Here is a 21,866-nt window from a genome sequence, read left to right as displayed (position 1 = left end):
GGCGTTGATGCGTCATTGTGGCAGTGCTTGGTATCTACCGCTGCCCTCCGTGCCGCCGTCCCCCTCTCTTCTCCCCACTCTTTCCCCCTCCGTGCCGCCGCCCCCCTCTCCTCTCCCCCTCCGTGCCGCCGCCCCCCTCTCCTCTCCCCCTCCGTGCCGCGGTCCCTAGGGGTGCAACGGATCGTCACCGATCCGTGATCTGAACGGGTCACCCCGCTCGGATCGGCATATGCCACGATCCGCGGTCTTGGCCTTAGGAGAGGCCGCGGTTTCGGCCTAGCTCCGAAGCGGCAGCCATCTTTCTACACCCAGGCGTTTACAATGTGATCGCTCCGATGGTAAACAAACTGGCGTCATGACATAACGCCGGTTTCTCTCCCCCCTCTCTGTACTGATCTGTGCAGTGGAGGGGAGATGTCGGATGGAAGCAGCCATCCCTCCATACCCAGCCCAATACAAGACAATACTCTGCCTGCCAGACAATACTCTGCCTGCCAGACAATACTCTGCCTGCCAGACAATACTCTGCCTGCCAGACAATACTCTGCCTGCCAGACAATACTCTGCCTGCCAGACAATACTCTGCCTGCCAGACAATACTCTGCCTGCCAGACAATACTCTGCCTGCCAAGGTTATCCAAAGGATTAATTAGCTAATCAAAAAAAAACCCCACTAGATTCATTAAAAAAATAATCGGATAGTCCTTGACCAATCAAAAAAACAATCGATAGATTAGTCGACAGACAAATTAATTGTTAGTTGCAGCTCTACAATACTGTAGCTGCTGACTTCTAATATTAGGACACTTACCTGTCCACGAATCCAGCAGTGTCTTCACCCGAGCCAATTTTTCAATCGGCTCTCGGGTGCTGCTGCCGCCATCTCCAGTAAGGGAAACTGGCAGGCAAATAAGCGGAGCTTCCCCTTTCTGCAGAGCAGGTCTTAACTCTAAAAAGTCCTATCTGGAAATATTGTTTTGAGAAAACAAAATTGCTCTAACAGGTAGCTTAAGTATTTATGGATTTGATCTAATATTCTGATTTGCATTCCAAAACTGCCTTACATTGTTCAAATACAGAGTACTCTTTATTCAAAAACCAATAAAAACATATAAATATAAAAGCCAACGCCAAAAGTCATGTTATTCAAAACATCTGACCTCCTACCAGCATGCTTGTGCCAAGTCATTGACTCACTTAGGGTATAAGCTGTGGGATAAACATGACAGAAAGGGAACTATTAACTTCTACAAAAAATATCTACAATGACAGTGCCCATATCTCTGTCATGGCATGGTTGAAGCCTCTATTATCCTGTTTCTATAAAAAGCACAGGTGATCTTTTGCATAACTGGGACCTATTTAGCATTTGGTGTGAAGTGTAATGAATGCAGCCGTCATCAATTTCAATCATTCCCTGTTCTAATCCTTAGCTGTAAAAATGCATTACCATCTTTCTTATTACACTTAAAGAGGAAGTAAAGACAGTTAGAAAAAAAAAAAAAATGCAACCTGCAAGGCAAAGGCATAATGAGCTAGTATGCATAGCATACTAGCTCAATATGAATAACTTACCTGAGAACAAAGTCCCCGAAGCGGTCCTCCGTCTTCATGTTCGCCGCTGCCATGTATCCCGGAGTGACTTCCGGGTCTCGCTGCTCCGGCCCTGTGATTCGCCAGAGCCGTGATGATGTCACTCCCACGCATGCGCACGGGAGCCGACACGAGCGGCATATCGCCGCGATCTGCGGCCTGCCCAGTGCGCCTGCGCGCCACTGTCTACAGCGCATGCGAAAAAGAAAAAAAAGAAAAATCGCTGATCGCTGCCATTACTGGCAAGAAAAAAAATTTATAAAAATGGCATAAAACTTTTAGATCGCTTATTGCGATTTTCTTTTTACCAAAAATATGTAGAAGAATACGTATCTGCCTTAACTGAGGAAAAAAATGGGGGATATTATAGCAAAAAATAATGTGTTTTTTTCAAAATTGACGCTTTTTTTGTTTATAGCGCAAAAAATAAAAACTGCAGGGGTGATCAAATACCACCAAAAGATAGCTCTATTTGTGGGGAAAAAAAAGGATGTCAATTTTGTTTGAGAGCCATGTCGCAAGACTGCGCAATTGTCAGTTAAAGCGAAGCACTGCCGAATCACAAAAAGTGGTCTGGTCTTAAACCAGCAAAATGCTCCGGTCTGAAAGTGGTTAAGATGATGATCCGATTTGGATGCGACTTACATCGTGCCCAATTCGGACCAAAGTAGTGCAGGAACCATTTTCAAAGTTGGACCAGTTAAGATGGCCATCATAGGGAACCATTGACTTATACAGGTCATGCGACATGTGCTCCCAAAGCCAGAGCGTCGCACCAGTGTCAACCAGGCCTAAAGAATGACTGAGATTTCAGTGCAACAGAGGATCACTAAGTATTTTTCTGTACATCCAGTGTTTTAAAGAGACAGAGGAAATGTGCATCCACTTTTTTGTCCATGCATACACTTTAAGCATTTGACCTCCGGAAGGTTTTACCACCTTCATGACTCAAGCATTTTTGCTATTCAGCAGTGCACTACTTTAACTGGCAATTGCTCAGTCATGCAACATGTACGCAAGTAAAATGCACACCATTTTTTTTCACTCAAATAGAGCATTGTTTTGGTTGTATTTAACCACTTTAGGCATACATACTGCGACAGAGGAGCCCTATTGCGTAAAATGATGTACCTGTACGTCGTTTCGGGCAGGAGACACTGTGGGCACTGCCGGGGAGCTGACGCGCGGGTCCAGTGGCCCGCTCCTCAGAGGCAGAACGGGGATCTGTCTTTCTAAATAAAGCAGATCCCTGCTCTGACAGGGGAGCACAGAGAGATTGTCTGTGCCTAGTGATCAGGAACAGCGCTCTCTCTGTACTCCCAGTCAGACCACTCCCCCCACAGTTACAAACACTTCCCTAGGATACACTTAACCCCTTGATCGCCCCCTAGTGTTAACCCTTACCTGCCAGTGTCATTTATACAGTGATCAGTGCATATTTTTAGCTCTGATCACTGTAAAAATGTCACTGGTCCCCAAAAAAAAAAAAAAGTGTCAAAAAAGTGTGATTTGAGCACCGCAATGTGGCAGTCCTGCCAAAAAAAAAAAAATCGCTAGTCACCGCCATTACTAGTATAAAAAAAAAAAATATATATATATATATATATATATATATATATATATATATATATATATATATATATATATATATATATATATATATATATATATATATATATAGAAGGATACATATTGGCCAAAACTGATGAATAAATTAGATTTTTTACATTTTTTTATTGGATATGTATAACAAGAAGTAAAAAATATTGTTTTGTTTTCAAAATTGTCTGTCTTTTTTGTTTATAGCGCAAAAAATAAAAACCACAGAGGTGATCAAATACCATCAAAAGAAAGCTCTATTTGTGGGGGGGGGGGGGCGGGGGAGGACATTGATTTTGTTTATACAGCGTCACATGCACAACTGTCAGTTAAAGTAACGCAGTGCCATATCGCAAAAAACGGCCTGGTCATTAAGGGGGTAAATCGCCAGTTGGTTTTATTTTTGCTAAACGAAAACTATTTAAAAAATAAATAAACAGTTTCCGTTATAAAATTTTACAAACATATAATCTTTCTTCATAACTTTAGACCAAAATGTGCTACATTTCTTTGATAAAAATAACCCCACATCAGTGTATATTATTTAGTTTGTGTGAAACTTACAGTGTCTACAAACTATGGTATAAATATAGAAAATTGATCAATCCTAATATACTGATGGCATTTCTTGAGGCCCTAAAAGAGCCAGGACAGTAAAAGGTACCCCCCAAATAACCCCTTTTTGAAAAGTAGAGGGTCCAAGTTAAGAAGCATAGTGAGTTTTTTTTACGTAATTTTTGGTCACAATTGTTTGGGGAAATTAAATATATATATTTTTTCTTTTTTTAAATACTGTCACCAGTGCAGTACAGCATCATCATATGCGGTGGTGATCATGGTGATTAACCTCTTGCAGCCAAATCACATACCTGTACATCATTTGACTTTAAGTGGTTGTGTCGGTTGCACCCCAGTAGTACCAATTTTTAGCGCCGACAGGCGGCTCTCTTGTAATAACAACAAATGCAGCTAAGCAGCCGCTTGGCTGTTATTACAACCAGTGGGAGGGTTGTAATAACAGCCAAGCGGCTGCTTAGCTGCATTTGTTGTTATTACAAGAGAGCCGCCTGTCGGCGCTAAAAATTGGTACTACTGGGGTGCAACCGACACAACCACTTAAAGTCAAATGATGTACAGGTATGTGATTTGGCTGCGATAATGTCACACATGTGAGGTTATCACCACAAACGTCAGATCATGGGCAGTAATTCTAATAAGTGGTAACCTGTAAAGGCTTTTAAAGCATCGCCTATGGATAGTAAAATTTACGTTGTTTGTTAACGTTGTGCCGGTGTCATATGGCGGCCACCCTGTAGCTATCGTTCGGCTATAGCGCAGTCGGCAAGTGGTTAAAGCGGAGCTCCACCAGATTTAAACATATAATCTATAATGTATATTAGAGGTCGATCGATATGGGTTTTTCTCTGGCCGATGCCGATATTTATAGATCATGGCGGCCGATGGCCAATATACGATGCCGATTTTTTTGGGCCGATATGTTAGGCCGATATGTTAGGCCGATTTTTTTTCTTTTATTTTCTTTTATCCCCCTTCATCTCATAAAATCGAACAAACACCTTTCCCACTGGGGTGTTTTTCAGGCACTTTTGGGCTAAAAATAAAGTAAAGTGCCTGCAAAATGGCTTCCCTGCAGTCTGTGTGAAAGCCCGAGTGCTTTCACACTGAGGCGATGCGCTGGCAGGATGTTAAAAAAAAAAGTCCTGCAAGCAGCACGTTTGGAGTGGTGTATACCACTCCTCCACCACTGCCAAAGCACATGCAATGCGATTTGGCAGCGGTGCTTCACAGGTGCATTTAACCTCTTCCTCAGCCGCTAGCTGGGTTATATGCTAGCAGCCGAATAGCACCGCTAAAATGATGGTAAGTCGCCGCTAAAACTAGCAGGGTTTTACCATCAACGCCTGTCCGCTCCAGTGTGCAAGTAGCCTTCATAAGTTATACAGAAAATTTCTTACATTTAAAACATAAACCTCCAATCAGTTTACTTGTATGTATGATTTAGATAAAAAAAAAAAAACAACAGTAAAGTTAGCCCATTTTTTTTTTCGTCCAAAAGTTTTGACTACTGTTTTTATTTAATATATAGTTTTTGTTTTTTTATTAAATAAAAACAGGTAGTCAAAACTTTTGGATGAAAAAAAAAAAAAAATGGGCTAACTTTACTGTTTTAATTGTTTTTTTTTTAAATCAGTGTATTTATTTTCCCCAAAAAATTGCATTTGAAAGACCTCTGCGCAAATGACGTGTGACATAAAATATTGCAACAACCACAATTTTATTCCCTAGGATCTCTGCTAAAAAAAAATATATATAATTTTTGGGGGGTCTAAGTGATTTTCTGGCAGAAAATACAGGATTTTTACTTGTAAGCAACAAGTGTCAGAAAAGATTTAGTCTTTAAATGGTTAAACTGAGATCTCTACACATTGAGATGATGTAAACATTGTATCTCTTTACTCTTTTCTTGGCAGACCTTCTATGAAGACTCAGGCAACTTGCATTGACTTCTATTACAGAAGTCATTTGCAAGTCGCGCTGTAGTTCTAAATCTGCCTTTTTATCAGCAAAATCGGCCGATGCCAATTAAAAAACGACAAATATCAGCCGATATATCGGTCGACCTCTAATGTATATACTAACTTTCAGCTATCCAAAACGGTAGTTTTTTTTTTTTTTACAGTACCTTTTTTTTCTGCTGACATGCTGGACTTCCTGTGTATGTGACTGCGGATATGGGGGTGATATTGCAGCTATTTCGCAATATCCCCTATCCGCACTGTCTCCTGGGAGCTTGTGTGATAGTTCCCAGGAGTCAGTGCGGTGGCCTGGCCCGAGTTATCTCGAGATTTAGAAACCTGAGCTGTTGTCTGCGCTCATTGAGCATGCGCGGGATCAGAAAAAAAGGCCGCAGTGCATGCTGGGAATAAAGTGACACTGTATCCCGGAAGAGGATGCCTGTGGGCTTCACATGCCCACAGGCAAAGATGAAAACCACCGAATCGCCGAAAAATGATTTAGGCAGTGTAGCTCCGATTTTTAAAATTACATTTTTGCAATTCTTTTTTTTTTTTTTCCTTAGGATTTTTTTTAACATACTCTCATCAGAGTAGGTCAGTGTCATCATTTTTTTTTACATGGTTATTGCTTAGAAGACTGATGTTCGTAGTTATCAGCAATAGATTTAACCGTCATGGTTTAATGTATGACAGCTTGTCTACTATAGTGATCTGTGATTAGCTACAGCTAATAACATGGTACAGAGGGCCAGGTGTAAAGGAAATTTGTAAATTCTGTATAAAATTGTATTCTATTTTGTATGCTTTGCCTATCTATTGCACACTGCAGACACTAATAATGTTTTGATTACATGTTGCATTCTTTTGAGACCCGAGTAGAATTTAGCCTGCCTATGTCACGCCCCTTGTTACCATAAAAAGTAAAATTTGTAATATTAATGCTATACCTTAGTATGTAGGTGTATAAAAAAATAAATAATAATTCAATTGAGGAAAGAAATAACAGCCGATTCATGATTATGGTAATATTAGTCATTTAGCCTATCCCATACTTCTCCATAAGTGGTTTAACAAAATACACTGGGCATGGCTGACACCATTCAGACCACAAAAAAGCTGTGTGTTTTCAGAACCAGGGTTACTTCCCACCCTGCGGCGCACATAAACAAAGGGACGGGATGCTTATGATGTTAATGCTCTTATTTGAAAAGGCCCCTATTTAGTCAAAGTCATTGGTATGTGAAGGGCACTGATGTCAGAAGCATCCCGCCTCTTTGTTTATGTGTGCTGCAAGACAGGGAATGACCTGGTCCACAGATTGGAGAAAAAAAAAAAAGAAAAGCAAGATTCTGCTGTTTGCATAGAGGAGTTAAAGCGGAACTTTGCACAGAACAATTGATAAGAAAATAATGCTCTTTAATCAGGAACCTTCATTCCACATTAATAATTATGTCACCAAACTAGGAGTGTGCTGTAAATAGCCTCCAGCTTTATTCCGGTTTCTTCTTGCAGGAGGCTGCCATTTGTTGCAGCCCAGAGCCACTGAGCACCAGATGAAGCAGAACTAAACTCTATCATTTTCGTCCAATGAACCGGTTTGATCTGCAACTGCCATGGTGCTGCACACATGATCAGTTATGACACCAGCCATTTGATAGTTTGACAGTTTGGTTGAGGACACAAGAAATGTGGCAGTTAGAGATCCCAACATGCCAGGAATGTAACTGTTTTTTGAAACTTATAAATGAATGGGTTTAGTTCCACTTAATGCTTTAGGCCGTCAGCAGATGGGCCTCTGCAAATTCGTCACAAAGTTGAATAAAAAAAAAAAAAAGAGAGCACCTGAGCAGGCTGATCACTGGGATATAAACACTATTGACACTTATTTTTAATGTTTTACATAGCTATACCTGCAAAAGGGGCCAGCCTGAAGTGATCTAGCAGGAATTTTCTGAATAAAGCTCCACTTTAGGAGGATGCCTGAGCTCATCTCTAATCACAGAGACCAGGACCTGTCAGTGAGAGCCACAGTGCTGGGAGCGTACTCTCAGCAAAGAAACGTTAGAAGCATTTGCACAGGCTGTAGGCATTAAAGCAGGGGTGCCCAACCTTTTGAAGAGTGAGGGCCACCTATGCGACTTGGTAACCGCTTGCGGGCCACAAAGAGTGGAGTGGGTGTATGGCAGCCAACTCTACTCTTTTTTTTTTTTCTTTTTGCCGATCGAATTGGAGGTAGGCGTTTGTAAATGGACGAAAATCCATTTACATCTTCTACTGAATGGAAGGTCCAATTGGGTCGGACTGACCGTGTGAAAGGGGCCTATGGCTCAGTGCAAGTAACCCCCCCGGGCCAATGGTCGGGCACCCCTGCATTAAGGCCTTTCCTCCCTGTTGCCACACATATGCATTACATGTTCAGCAACAGGTTAAAGGAATAAGCTATGGGTGAATGTGTATGTATTGCATAGATGTACTGCATATCTGTTCTTTCAATTTTTACCTTGACATACACTTTAATGTACAGTAAGGCTGCTTTCACATTGGGGCGGTATTCAGGCGTTACAGCGCGAAAAATAGCGCCTGTGTAACGCCTGAAAAAAACCGGCCCCTTTAACTCCAGTGTGAAAGCCGGAGGGCTTTCACACTGGAGCGATGCGCTGGCAGGACGGTGAAAAAAGTCCTGCTAGCCGCATCTTTGCAGCGGTGAAGGAGCGGTGTATTCACCGCTACTAAACCGCTCCTACCCATTGAAATCAATGGGACACCGCGGCAATACCGCCGGCAAGGGCCGCTGCAGCGGTGCTTTGCGGGCGGGTTTAACCCCTTTTCGGCCGCTAGCGGGGGTTAAAACCACCCCGCTAGCGCCCGCACACCGCCGCTAAAACGACGGTAAAGCGCCGCTAAAAATAGCGGCACTTTACCACCGACGGCCGCACCGCCCCAGTGTGAAAGGGGCCTAAGGGAAAAAAACTATTTGATGCCCTGCTGATTTTGTATGTTTGCCCACTGACAAAAATGATCAGTCTATACATTTTAATGGTAGGTTTATTTTAACAGTGAGAGACAGAACAAAATACAGAAAAACGCATTTCTAAAAAGTTTTAGATCGATTTGCATTTTAACTACTTCAGCCCTGGAAGGATTTACCCCCTTTCTGACCAAGTCCTTTTTTGTGATACGGCACTGCATCGCTTTAACTGACAATTGTGTTGCTGTGCAAAACAAAATTGACGTCCTTTTTCCCCACAAATAGAGCTTTTTGGTGGTATTTGATCCACTCTGCGGTTTTTATTTTTTGCGCTATAAAAAACAAAAAATATATATTTATTTTTGAAAAAAAAAAAAAAGAAAGAAAAAAAAAAAAAAAAAAAAAAAAAGGAATATTTTTTACTTTTTGCTATAATAAATATCCCCAAAAAATATATAAAACCCAACAAAATTTCTTCCACAGTTTAGGCCAATATGTATTCTTCTACATTTATTTATTTTTATTTTTTTTAACCCAAAAATATCACTAAGCTTGTATTGATTGGTTTGCGCAAACATTATCGCATCTACAAAAAAAAAAAAGGATAGATTTATGGCATTTTTATTAATAATTATTTTTATTAGTAATGTCGGAAATCTGCGATTTTTATCATGACTGCAACATTGCTGCAGACAGATCAGACAATTTTGACACTATTTTGGGACCATTGGCATTTACACAGCAATCAGTGCTATAAAAAAGCACTGATTACTGTGTAGATGTCATGGGCAGGGAATTTGTTAAACACTAGGGGGTGATCAAGGAGTTAACTGTGTTCCCTCAGCATGTTCTAACTGTGGGGGGGGGGGGGGGGCTCACTAGAACATGACAGATCACTGCTCCCGATTACTGGTAGCAGTAGATCCCTATCATGTTGCTAGGTAGAACAGGGAAATGCCTTCTTTACACAGGCATCTCCCCGTTCTGCCTCTCCGTATTGCCGCTAGCCATGGATGACAGCGGCATACGGGTACGTTGTTTTGAGCACCCGTGCTACTTTGCCAACGTATATTGGTGCGAGCCGGTGGGCAAGTGGTTAATGAATGAAATAAGTATTTAATCCCTTCGCAAAACGCAACCAAGGCGTGGTTCACACCTATGCAGCTTGCATATTCCTGGTGCATTCTGCAATTTTCAATACACGTTTTTGATCCATTGAAGACTATGGAAACAAAGACCGGAAAAAAAATCCCTTGCCCTTTCCATAAAATGCAGAGATGTGAACTTGACTGTAGTGTGCTTCTGTAAAACTGAAAACCAGGCCTTAGTACTTGGTGGCAAAACCCTTGTTGGCAATCAGAGGTCAGACGTTTCTTGTAGTTGGCAACAAGGTTTGCACACATCTCAGGAGGGATTTTGTCCCACTCTTTGCAGATCCTCTCCAAGTCATTAACCCTTTCATGACTAAGCCTATTTTTGACATTTGGTGTTTACAAGTTAAAATCCATATTTTTTGCTAGAAAAATTACTTGGAACCCCCAACATTCTATATTATTTTTTTTTATTTTTTTTTAGCAGAGACTCTAGAGAATAAAACGGCGATTGTTGCAATATTTTATGTCACACGGTATTTGCGCAGCGGTGTTTTAAACGCAACTTTTTGGGAAAAGGGACACTTTCATGAATTTTAAAAACAACTAAACAATAAAATTAGCCCAATTTTTTTGCATAATGTGAAAGATAATGTTACACCGAGTAAATAGATACCAAACATGTCACACTTTATATTCGCACGCACTCGTGGAATGACAAAATACGGTACCTAAAAATCTCAATAGGCAACGCTTTAAAAAAAAAAAAAATAATTACGGTTACCAGGTTAGCATTACAGAGGAGGTCTAGTGCTAGAATTATTGCTCTCGCTCTGACGATCTCGGCGATACCTCACACGTGTCATTTGAACACCGTTTACATATGCGGACGCAACTTCTGTATGCGTTTTCTTTGCTTCGCGAGCTCGCGGGGGCGCTTTAAAAAATTGTTTTTATTTATTTTAAAATTAATAATTTTTTTATTTTTTGATCACTTTTATTGCTGTCACAGGTACTCTTTATGGAGGGATGGGGGGGGGGGTCTAAAAGACCCCCCCATCCCTCCTTTACAGTTCAATGTATTCAGATCGCCGAAAACGGCGATTCTGAATACTGTATATTTTTCTTTAAAACCGGCGCCATTGGCAGCCGAGTAAACAGGAAGTGACGTCATGACGTTGCTTCCGTGTTTACTATTAGGAGAGTTCCTCCCCAGCAGCTGGAGTCATCCAATCGTGAATCAGTGCTCCCGATCGAGCGGGAGCACCGGTAACAGCGGCGGGAGGAGGGGGACGTCCCCTCCCGCTCCTCCGACATAACAACCGGGCGGCTTTTAGCCGCTTCGGTTGTTATGGCTGGATAGCCGATCGCCCGCTGTAAGAAACTGTACCGGGATGATGCCTGCAGGTGCGGGCATCATCCCGGTATACCCCCCGGAAGCCGAGTACGCAGATCTGCGTACGCTCGGCGGGAAGGGGTTAAAGTGGTTGTAAACCCTTACAAACCATTTTTTCACTACAGGTAAGCCTATAATAAGGCTTACCTTTAGCTACCGTGGATATCTCTTAACCCTACACAATTTAGGAGATATCCCCTGTATCAGCATGTGCCAACGTCATCTGCACATGCACACTGAAGCAATGGCACGTTCGTGCCGTTACCATCGGCTCCCGTGAGAATGAGTGACGTCATCACGGGTCCAGCCACTCGCAGCGCCAGAGCCCATGATACGAGAAATAACTCTGGGAGACATGTCGCGGGGCAGAGCAGTGTGCTGGGACCGCTGCGGGGGCTTCAGTTAAAGGTGAACATTTCATAATGAGCTAGTATGCTGTGCATGCTAGCTCATTATGCATTTCTCTTGCAGGTTTTTTTTTGTCCCCCTTTTAGTGGGTTTACAACCACTAAGTTTTTGAGGTGGATGTTTGGAAACGCAAACCTTGAGCTCCCTCCACATATTTTCTACGGGATTAAGGCCACTCCAGGACCTTAATGTGCTTCTTCTTCTGAGCCACTCCTTTGTTGACTTGGCCATGTGTTTTGGGTCATTGTCATGCTGGAATACCCATCCGCGACCCATTTTCAATTTCCTGGCTGAGGGAAGGAGGTTCTCACCCAAGATTTGACAATACATGGCCCTGCCCATTGTCCCTTTGATGCAGTGATGTTGTCTTGTCCCCTTAGCAAAAAAAACACCCCAAAGCATATGGTCATCACCTCCACGTTTGACAGTGTGGATGGTGTGCTTGAGGTCATAGTCAGCATTCCTCCTCCTCCAAACACGGCGAGTTCAGCTGATGTCAAAGAGCTCGATTTTGGTCTCATCTGACCACAACACTTTCACCCAGTTTCTCCTCTGAATTATTCAGATGTTCATTAGCAAACTTCAGACGGGCATGTACATGTGCTTTCTTGAGCAGGAGGACCTTGCGGGCACTGCAGGATTTCAGTCCTTCACGGCGTAGTGTTACCAATTGTTTTCTTGGTTAATATGGCCCCATCTTGCCTTGAGATCATCGACAAGATTCTCCCCTGTAGTTCAGAGCTGAAGCCCCACCATCATCATGATCATTGAGGTGAGACCTTGCATGGAGCCCCAGACCGAGGAAGATTGACAGTTATTTTATGTTTCATCCATTTGCGAATAATTGCAACTCTTGTCACCCTCTCACCAAGCTTCTTGGTGATGGTCTTGAAGCCCATTCCAGCCATGTGTAGGTCTACAATCTTTGGACAGCTCTTTGGTCTTAGCCATGGTGGAGAAATTGAAATCTGATTGATTGCTTCGGTGGACAGGTGTCTTTTATACCGGTAACAAGCTGAGATTAGGAACACCTGGGAGCCAGAAATCTTGCCGATTGATATGGGATCAAATACTTATTTCAGTCATTAAAATGTAAATAAATTTATAACTTTTTTGTAATGCGTTTTTCTGGATATTTTTGCTATTCCGTCTCACTGTTAAAAAAAAAAAAAAAAAAAAAAACTTGTTTCTTGTCCCACCATTGGATCAGTGTGCCGTCTATCAAAGGAGGCGGGACATTGTTACTGCGGCCGGGCAATTCAGCTTCATGAAACATGGAAGTCATGGCAAAGGGAGGAGGAGGGCGGAGTGAAGGACTGGGCAGGCCAGGTTGACACTATCACAAGGGGCGGCACCCAGGGCAGACCATGCCTCCTTTCGGTATCGGCTGTTTTTTTTTTTACATTCGGCCGAATGAAAAAACGCAGTTTTCGGATGATAATTTTCAGCAGACGAAATTCTGGAGCGCCTTAGGCTGGCGATACATTGTACAACTTTCCTTTAGATTTACCAAAACCATATCATATGAGGTCAAACCTAAACACTTTCAATTTGAATGCAATCAGACAGGCCCTTGCACTACATAGTTGAAGGTAAATCTAAAGAAAATAGAATAAGAAAATTCTATGGCCAGCTTAGCTCTATCCAAAATGAAAAAAAAAAAAAAAGTTTTGCTATTAGCTCTACTTTAATATCCTGGGATACACCTACCAGTATATTCTAAGGTACCCACCTGCAGGAGATGGCAGTTCAAAATGCTTACTTTATACAGGAATCAGGCCATGGACATGAACATTAGCATCAGCTGGGGGTGTAGGATTGTGCACTAAGACTCCCCATTGCACTGACATCATTTAAGAGGAGCGATGGCCACATGTACAATAAGGCTTCACGCACACTGAGAGCGTTTGTTTAGTTCCTCTGAAAAGCTGCTTTAAAAAAAAAAAAAAAAAACACACAACACACCTAAGAATGCGTCTTACACATGTTTAGGCACATCCAGCGCCTGAGCGCTTATGGCTTCCATTGGCCAAAATGTTAATTTATTCTGGCTGCTGGGATGAAATGAATGTTCAAGCGCTAAACGCATCTAGCGTTTAACCACTGGCCTACAGGGCTAATTCTGACTCTTCTCTCTCATATATGTAAATATCAGTGTTTTTTAGCCAGAAAATTACTTAGAACCCTCAAAAATGAAAGAGATAGATATATATCTATATATATATATATATATATATATATCTATATCTATATACACACACACACACACACACACACACACACTGCACGATTCTGGCCAAAATTAGAATTTTTTTTTTGCTTAAATAAAGATCACGATTCTTGCGGCGTAAAATCTTTCACATTATACAAAAAAAAAAAATGGGCTAACTTTACTGGTTAGTTTTTTTTTATTTTTTTTTTTTTTATTCATTAAAGTGTATTTTTTTTCCCCAAAAAAAATGCATTTGAACGACTGCTGCGCAAATACAGTGTGACATAAAATATTGCAACAACCATTTTATTCTCTAGGGTCTCTGCTAAAAAAAAGTAATCTTCTAGCAAAAGTGTATTCCTTTGATCTAAACGACAAATTACAATGTTTATACTTAAGTTCCACTGCTAAAAGAATGTTGCGATTCTTGGCAGACTGCCCGTATTTTTTCTTTTTTTTCTTTTTTTTGACGGCTGTTGGTTTCAGCAGAGCAGAGAGAATTCTCTGCATATAAAGAATCGGGAAATATTTTGTCAAGATCGGAAGGGGGAAAAAAAATTGTGATAATTCTGAACGATTAATCGTGTAGCTCATATTTATTTATTTTTTCCTAGCAGAGGCCCAAGAGAATAAAATAGCGGTAATTGCAATTTTTTATGTCATGCTGTATATGTGCGAATGGGCTCACTGTTTCTAATAGCATGTACAAACAACAAGTCCTGCACACTTAACCCCCACGGTGCTGCACACTGATAATGCTCCTCCCGCTGATCATACCGACAATCTGCTCCTTAACGCGGTGTGCTGGCAGCTTTCCTCCATAGATAAGAGCACTGTTCTTGGCTTTGCCTTGCTAACGCTGTCCCGTCCTGATCCTGTCTGACATACTAAGGCAGGCTGTATGATGGGCACTGGTAGGCTGCATTTAAAAGGAACCTGATGAGGCTGCATTGTTCTCCTGTACCATGTCCCCAGTCTCTGACCATCTACTGTACCATGTCCCCAGCCTCTGACCATCTCTTGTATAAAAATATTTTTTTCAAAACAGTCATTTTCGGTATCGGCCTAGTGTATTTTTCATGTTCGGTATCGGTTTCGGCACCAAAAAAACCATTCGGTGCACCCCTAATTGAATGTCAAGTAATGTAAACATGATAGATATATCATGTTAGAAATAAGCAGTGACAGGTCTTTATGGAGAGATCTGGGGTCAATAGGACCCCACAATCTCTCCTCTACAATGTAAAGAATTAGAACAAAAAAAAAATTGCCTTGTTTACACTGGGTCAGAACCAGAACCAATGTCATGATATCGCTCCGGTCCTCCTAGAGGCCTAGACCATAGAGATGAGCAGAGGCAATCTTTCCTGCACTCATTTTTGTGACCAGCCAGTGGATTAGTTCTTGGGGCTACCAATCGTCCAGGTAACCCAGAGAATCACCGGAAGGCGCTCCCCAGGGGAATTCACTTCAAAAGTTATCCAGCGGCTGATTAGCCGCTCAATCACATTTAGCGGTTAGAGAATGGACGAATGGCATTCCACTTCAAACCTAGAATGTCATTTGACTATGGCCCAGTTGGAAAGTGGTTTTACACCCTGTACAACCACTTTTACCTACAGATAAGCCTATATTTAAGACCTACCTGTAGGTGCTGGAAATATCTCCGAAATCTCCACGGTTTAGAAGATATTTACAAAAAAGCTGATTGCTGATGTATACGGCACTTTAGAAAGGGCACATTGTGCCATTTCTATATGGGGTAATGCCGTGACTGCCAGCTTCTGCTCGCATGCGTGGAAGTGACGTCATGTGACTGTGCAAGTCACAGAGCCGAGGCCCTGGAAGGAAGAGGGGTTGAAGATGGCACTTGCTGCTATGGGGGACAGCAGTGACATGGCAGGCTTCGGTTTCAGGTAAATTAAACATAATGGGCTACTATGCGATGTATAGTGGGCCATTATGTTTTACCTTTGCAGGGAAATAAAAAGTAAAACCCACCAGGGTTTACTTCCTCGTTAAGCATGTTTAGATGCTTTTTTTTCCCACGCTCTTCAGCTCCTCTCCTAAATGCGCAGGTGGTGTTTTTCTGCCTATAATCGCCTATATGTGCATGGACACATAGGTTATCATAAAGGTGTATTTCCAGACAGGAGAAAAAAAAAAGTTCAACGCCTGTAAGCCCTTGTTGACACAATAAATCGCACAGGAATGCCACACACTGCATATTCGCAACCTGCCTTTGGGATGCCTTTTTTTTTTTTTAAAGCCAGTGGCATGTGAAACAACCAAAAACTCCACCCGGTGCCAAAAAAAGTGCACACGCAAAGAGTGACACAAAAACGTGCAATGGGTGTAACATTGTCTTCCACTAGGAAGGACCTTACCCTGATCCCCAGGGGCATTAGGCTCCAGATGGGGACTGAGTTACTCACTTGGTCCATCTGGCCAAAACCAGACGGACCCCTTTCTCTGAAAGGTCTGCCGAAACAGACCCACCCAAGTACTCGGTTGGGACTCCCCGAAGGGAGACCCACAGAGAGGGCGAACCAAGCCAGAAGGCCTATGTCCACCCCCTCACAAGACATTCAGGGCAGGCCCAAGGACCTACACCCTACTAATCACACAGTGACAAAATGTGTATACACCAAACAAAAAAAATACAAAAAAGTGACAAACAAGGGGTAAAAATAAAAACGTTGGGGAGAAGGAAGTGGGAAAGAGCGAAAGTGACCATTGTGTAATACAATGGCCGGCCCTCCGGCCAGGAATAAAAATTTCCCCTGGTCCTAGCCAAAAGGCTTGGCCCGAGAGGCAGGTACGAAAAACGTGTGTTGTGGTGAAGTGACCATGGTGCCATAACTCAAAGTGATAAATCACAGTGAATATACAACACCCCTGAATGGCCACTTCACGGGCACATTCACCACTGGCTTTTCATTGCAACCCCGACCAACAACCCAGACCACAGCAGTCCCCACCCCAGGCAGAAAGGCATGAAGTTCTGAGAGCTTAGTGACAGCCCTTACCATCGCTCCCATCACTTCTACCTAATTACATTCGGGAAGTACTACCCGCTCCCCCGGAGGGAAAGGGGAGCCAGTGTTCTCTTCCAAAAAACTGACCGATGCTAGAGCTGCCACAATCTAGGCCAGAAGGCCAGGGACCCTACCCTGCAGCGCCGACCCAGTGGTTCTCCATTCTCATCAGAAGGCTTCACTTTCGGCTATAAACCAATCCAGGCTACCTTCACGCCAGTAGGTTTTGCATAGAAACCACCACCCCTGATCCACCTTGCCGTAGAGCAGGGATGGAAGCAAGCGCCACCTCCTGGCAACTGATAAGAACAGATACTACACTTGATCTTAACCAAAGGCCTTTGGGGTGCCATTAACATCGCACTCACAGCTGCTGCAGATCACAGGGCTTTCCTGCACTGCACTCTAGTGTGAACTGGAGCCCATTCACACCAGAACGCGTTGAGGGAGACCCTTGTTCCATGTGCATTTCCAGCACCATGTTCAAAAACGCACTGGGTGTACGATCTGCTACGGGTGTCATATATTCCTAACAATGTCCCAAACGCATATCACAAATGCAGCTTGCCTGCACCGGGTCGCACAGTACTGCAGTACCACGAGATCCGGTTGCAGTGCGGTTTTTAAAAAGTAGTCCATGGACTACTTTTGGTGCAATTTCAGTTCATTTAAATGAATGGATTCAAGTCGCATTGCACTGAATATCACAGGAACGCGGAGCTGGTTCTTGTGCGATTCCGGTGCGAAACAGCCTTTAACACTGCGATCTTTAAGCCCAGTGTCTATGAGGTGTAGTAAGAATAAATTCTACTGATCCCACCTGGAGGTTCCAGGATTGCCCTGACACTGCTCAGTCACAACATGATGCCTATTGTCCCCTACACTGATACTCTGCTGACTGGCAAAGCATTCTGGGCCTTGTAGTTCCTGTCAGCACCTCCCCTCCCCCAGCCCCAGCAGAAGCCGGGAAATGTCCGTACTTGAGGTCCCGGTTGACGCAGTCGAGGTTCTCCTGGAACTCGTTGAGGAAGGCCCTCTCCCGGACCTCCTGGCTCTCCTTGTTCTTCATGCCATCCTTCAGACACTCGAAGACCCGGGTAACGCTGGAACGTAGCGCCTGGATAGAGTGAATAGCCAGGGAGAAAGCCTCCAAGTTCTGCGCCTCCGCCATCCCTTCGAACCACCACAGGAACCGTCCCCGGCTGATGACGTTCGCCGCCTCCCTGCATAGCAACAGCCTGGGAAGCTGTCGCTGGGTGGTGACGTCACGAGGCTCAAGGAATGCCTCGCTCTACAAGCAGAGCTGTGACCAGACTGTGCTTAGTAACTTGTGTACACACACTTATTTTTACTAGCTATTTATTTACACATTATAGTATAGATGCGATTTTATTCACTTAAAGAAGTAAACCCCTGAAAATAAAAATTTCTTCTCTCTCCACTGCAGAGTAAGGGCATAATGTGCTAGTATGCACTGCATACTATCACGTTATGTGACACTTACCTACAAAGATTATTTTATATAATAGTGCGCATAAACCTAATTAATAATGCACAACACCAATATTTTGCATTCACAGAAATATATCTAAATATAAACAATTGCTTCTTCTGTGAAAAATAAAAAAATAAAATATAAATGTAGCGCTGGCTCCTGAAGAGCAGGCGCTATGTTTTTTTCTAAAGTTAATTTGCCTGAAACCACAGTTGGGTTTTGGGGCTATTTCTCTAAATTTCTGGTTTCAGTACCAGTCCAGCTGGGTTGCACTGGGTTCTCCTTGACCGCAGGTGTCACCGCCAGCAAGAGTAGAAATGCAGTCTAGCTGGGTGTATTGCATGCCACTGTTCTCTCGGAACCAGCCCAGTGGGAGTGTTCAACTGCTCTGCATTCTGGGGGGTGGTATTTAAGGTACCGATGTCATGTGGTTCGGGGTTCCATCTTTATTTTCTGTCTGTGCGGTTCTGGTGGTCCTCCTGACCCAGCCCCATGGCCCTCCTGGCCTGGAGCTGTGGAACCATGCATCCCGAGTCTTGGGGCCGGCTGGCCCAAGGTGATGCAACTGCAGGGACAGGCCTGACTGGATTTTGGGGCCTACTGATTCAAGGGTGGTCCAGTGCCGTCTCATCTGAAGGGAGAGGCCCAGTAACCGAGGAGTCCCAGGGGGGACTCTTCAGGAGAAGGCCGTGCGCAAGGCTGGCTTCTCTGAAGGTGCCTGGAGGCTTAGTTGAAGGACGCAGCCTGGATCAACACACATATGGTATCGCCAGATCGGCTGAGAGAACCTGGTACCGTATGTTAGCTCTTTAAATTTATCTACGTCCCTCAGTAACGCTCAAGTGTACATCACAAGTCTGTGGCAGAGACTTTGTTGAACACTCTACCGGCTGCTAGGCCTAGTGAGAGGAGGTCTATCCGGGGGATGTTAAATCCAGTTGTGAAAAGGTTTTTATTCTCTGGATTTTCTATAAGGACTTCCATATTTTTGCAGTCTAAAGTACCTGAACTTACTCCTAACCCTCTACCCTTTATTGAAAGACTCTGTTTCTGTTCCAAATAAATAACCCAAAAGAAGATTCAGAGTCAGTTTCCACATTCTTTGGGCCATCTATCACGGGAATCCCTAGATGGAGAAGCAAATGAGGAGGTAATGGTAAGCCCAATAACACCAGCAGCTCCTTCGGGGGACAGTGCTACATAAAAAAATATATAATAGAAATAAAACAAACAATTTCATCCAACCGTGTATAGACTACACAACACGTGTAAGAAGATTCCAACCATATATGCAATAACCACCCGAGAGAGTGATAGTCAAAAACCACCTTCAAGTAATAAATCAAAACCTAAATATTTGTCAATTTGTGAGAAAGTCACATGACCTGTGACGCAACACGTCGGGAGGAGCCAGTGATGTCAACCTCGGAGTTTCACTACGCCAGGTGTGTAATGAGGAGGAAGCCTGAGAGCATCTCTGAATGTTTTATAAGCGTGTTTTTAACCCTGGCTTACTTTAGGGTTGCCACATTATCCCTTTAATCCAGGACATACATTAATTACACAGGTTCTGTGGCTTATTAAGATGGTAATTAAACTTACTTGGTGCCTTATCTGCATTAAATCAGCTTCAGAACCTGAGTAATTCATATGTGTCCTGGATTAAAGGGATGATGTGGCAACCTTAGCTTACTTATACGTACAAAGTATACAGGGAGGATTTACAACCTCTTTAAATAGGAGTTCCAACCCCCTCCCAAAAAAAAGAAATTAAAAGTCAGCAGCTACAAATACTGTAGCTGCTGACTTTTACTATTAGGGTACTTACCTGTCCAGGAATTCAGCGGTGTCTTCACCCAAGCTGATTCTTGAATCCGCTCTCTTGTGCCGCCGCCTCCATCTTGGCTAAGGGAAACCCACAGTGAAGCTGATTTCCTACTGTGCATGCTGGAATTGCGCTGTGCTTTTGTCAATTGGCTAGCTGTGGGGGGGGTGGATCTTTAGAAACCAGGTTCCCTATCCCCCACCCCTTAAAAGGTGTCAAATGTGACAGTGGAGGAGACAGATGAGCTTTAACATCATGCCCAGATGGTTTTACCCCCTTCGTGACCAGGGTGTTTTTTTTTTTTTGTTTTGTTTTTTGCAGTAGCACTGTGCTACTTAAGGCTGAGTTCACGCCTATGCGAATTGGATGCAGGTTTTCTAATAGCAGGAGAATGTGACGTGTGCCTTTTTTGGTCCGTTTCAGGTCCGAATTCAGGCCATAATTCAGACCTGAAATGGTGAACCAGCACACACCGGACCCCTGCTGTGCAACGGATGCAGCCCGATCACCAAAAAAATACTGTAGTGGGTGATGTAACAGGTCCTCTTTATATAGATATCAGGGGTCTGTTAGAAGCCAGAAGTGATACATGCTCTTTGCTTCTGGCCTCATTCATCACAGAGGAGATTGGGCAACAGATGTTCTCCAAGCTCCCCATGCTCTTTATCCTAAAGTGCGTTACTGTGGTCCAGGGCTCCCTGGAGCATCTGAAGAGCCCAGGAACCACCATAGACCCATTTCTGAGTACCATAAAAGTAACGATCAAAGGTGAGCTGTGAGCTTGCTTTAACCACTTAAAGTCCCCAATATTTATAAGTTGCAAGTGGTCAAAGTATAACTAAATGCAACATTTTTTTTTTCATTTGGATAGAATGGAAAGGGATTAGGACACCTGTCACCCTCTACCTGTCTACCGTTATCACTGAGAAAGTCTGATCGTGTGTACAGGCCATAAATGGTCATGCTAACCCTCTGCTTATGATACATTCTGAGCCATTGACTCAGATCAAGTTTGCAGATAAGGAGACATGACTTTTCTCAAACTCCTGACCAAAATACTTGTTCGAGTCAAAGCCCCCGTACACATGGTTGGACATTCCGGCCACCATATCCGTCCGGTTGCCAAGAACGCAGTGACGTAAGCCACGTACGACGGGACTAGAAAAAGGAAGTTCAACACCACGTCCGGCACCCTTTGGGCTCCTTCTGCCGATCTCGTGTTTATCACGTGTTAGCAGAAGTTTGGTGAGAGACGATTCGCGCTTTTCAGATTTGTGCTTCAGTTCGGTACTGCTCTTCAGTTTGTGCTTGTCTTTGCGTATCTGATTATCAGTGCGTGTAGTCAGTAAGCATTTGTTTCTCATTGTGGACTATATCTTGGTATAGTACGCTTTGATTTGCATTGCTTATTGTCTGCTTGCTTCTGCTTTTCAGGTCGTTCTTTCAGGCATTGCTGTTGATCAGTGCTTTCTGTTGTCCGTTCTGACCAGCTGACCGTTTTAAACCATGTTTCGTGTACGTATTCATCGTAGAATTTGTGCTGTGCAGGGGCTTTGTGTTGGGCTTTTAGCTTTCACACAAGCCCAGTCCATGAACAGGGAGAGGAGGTGTTTGTGGACCAAGAATTGGTTGCGCCAGCGTGACCAGTTCTCGCATATGCCTTTGCTCCGTAAGATCCGGGAGAATAATCCTAATGATTTCAGG

At 43.3% G+C, this 21,866-nt stretch overlaps 1 protein-coding gene across 1 annotated transcript in view; it reads right to left on the bottom strand.

Annotated features, from left to right (window-relative positions):
• The window catches only part of MED27 (mediator complex subunit 27), a 471,863-nt gene extending 453,801 nt beyond the window's left edge, over window positions 1-18,062 (bottom strand). The window contains exon 1 of the mRNA XM_077477842.1: window positions 17,823-18,062. Within this exon, the coding sequence (XP_077333968.1) occupies window positions 17,823-18,013 (191 nt within the window). The 5' untranslated portion in view covers window positions 18,014-18,062. The remainder of the gene's footprint in view (window positions 1-17,822) is intronic.
• Window positions 18,063-21,866: the final 3,804 nt, after the last annotated feature.

The sequence above is a fragment of the Lithobates pipiens genome, unplaced genomic scaffold (genome assembly GCF_037356315.1).
Source record: "Lithobates pipiens isolate NorthernLeopardFrog02 unplaced genomic scaffold, aLitPip1_a1.2 Scaffold_1, whole genome shotgun sequence".
NCBI lineage: Eukaryota > Metazoa > Chordata > Amphibia > Anura > Ranidae > Lithobates > Lithobates pipiens.
The sequence above is the reverse complement of the archived record's forward strand: the minus strand, read 5'-3'. Positions and strand labels throughout refer to the sequence as shown.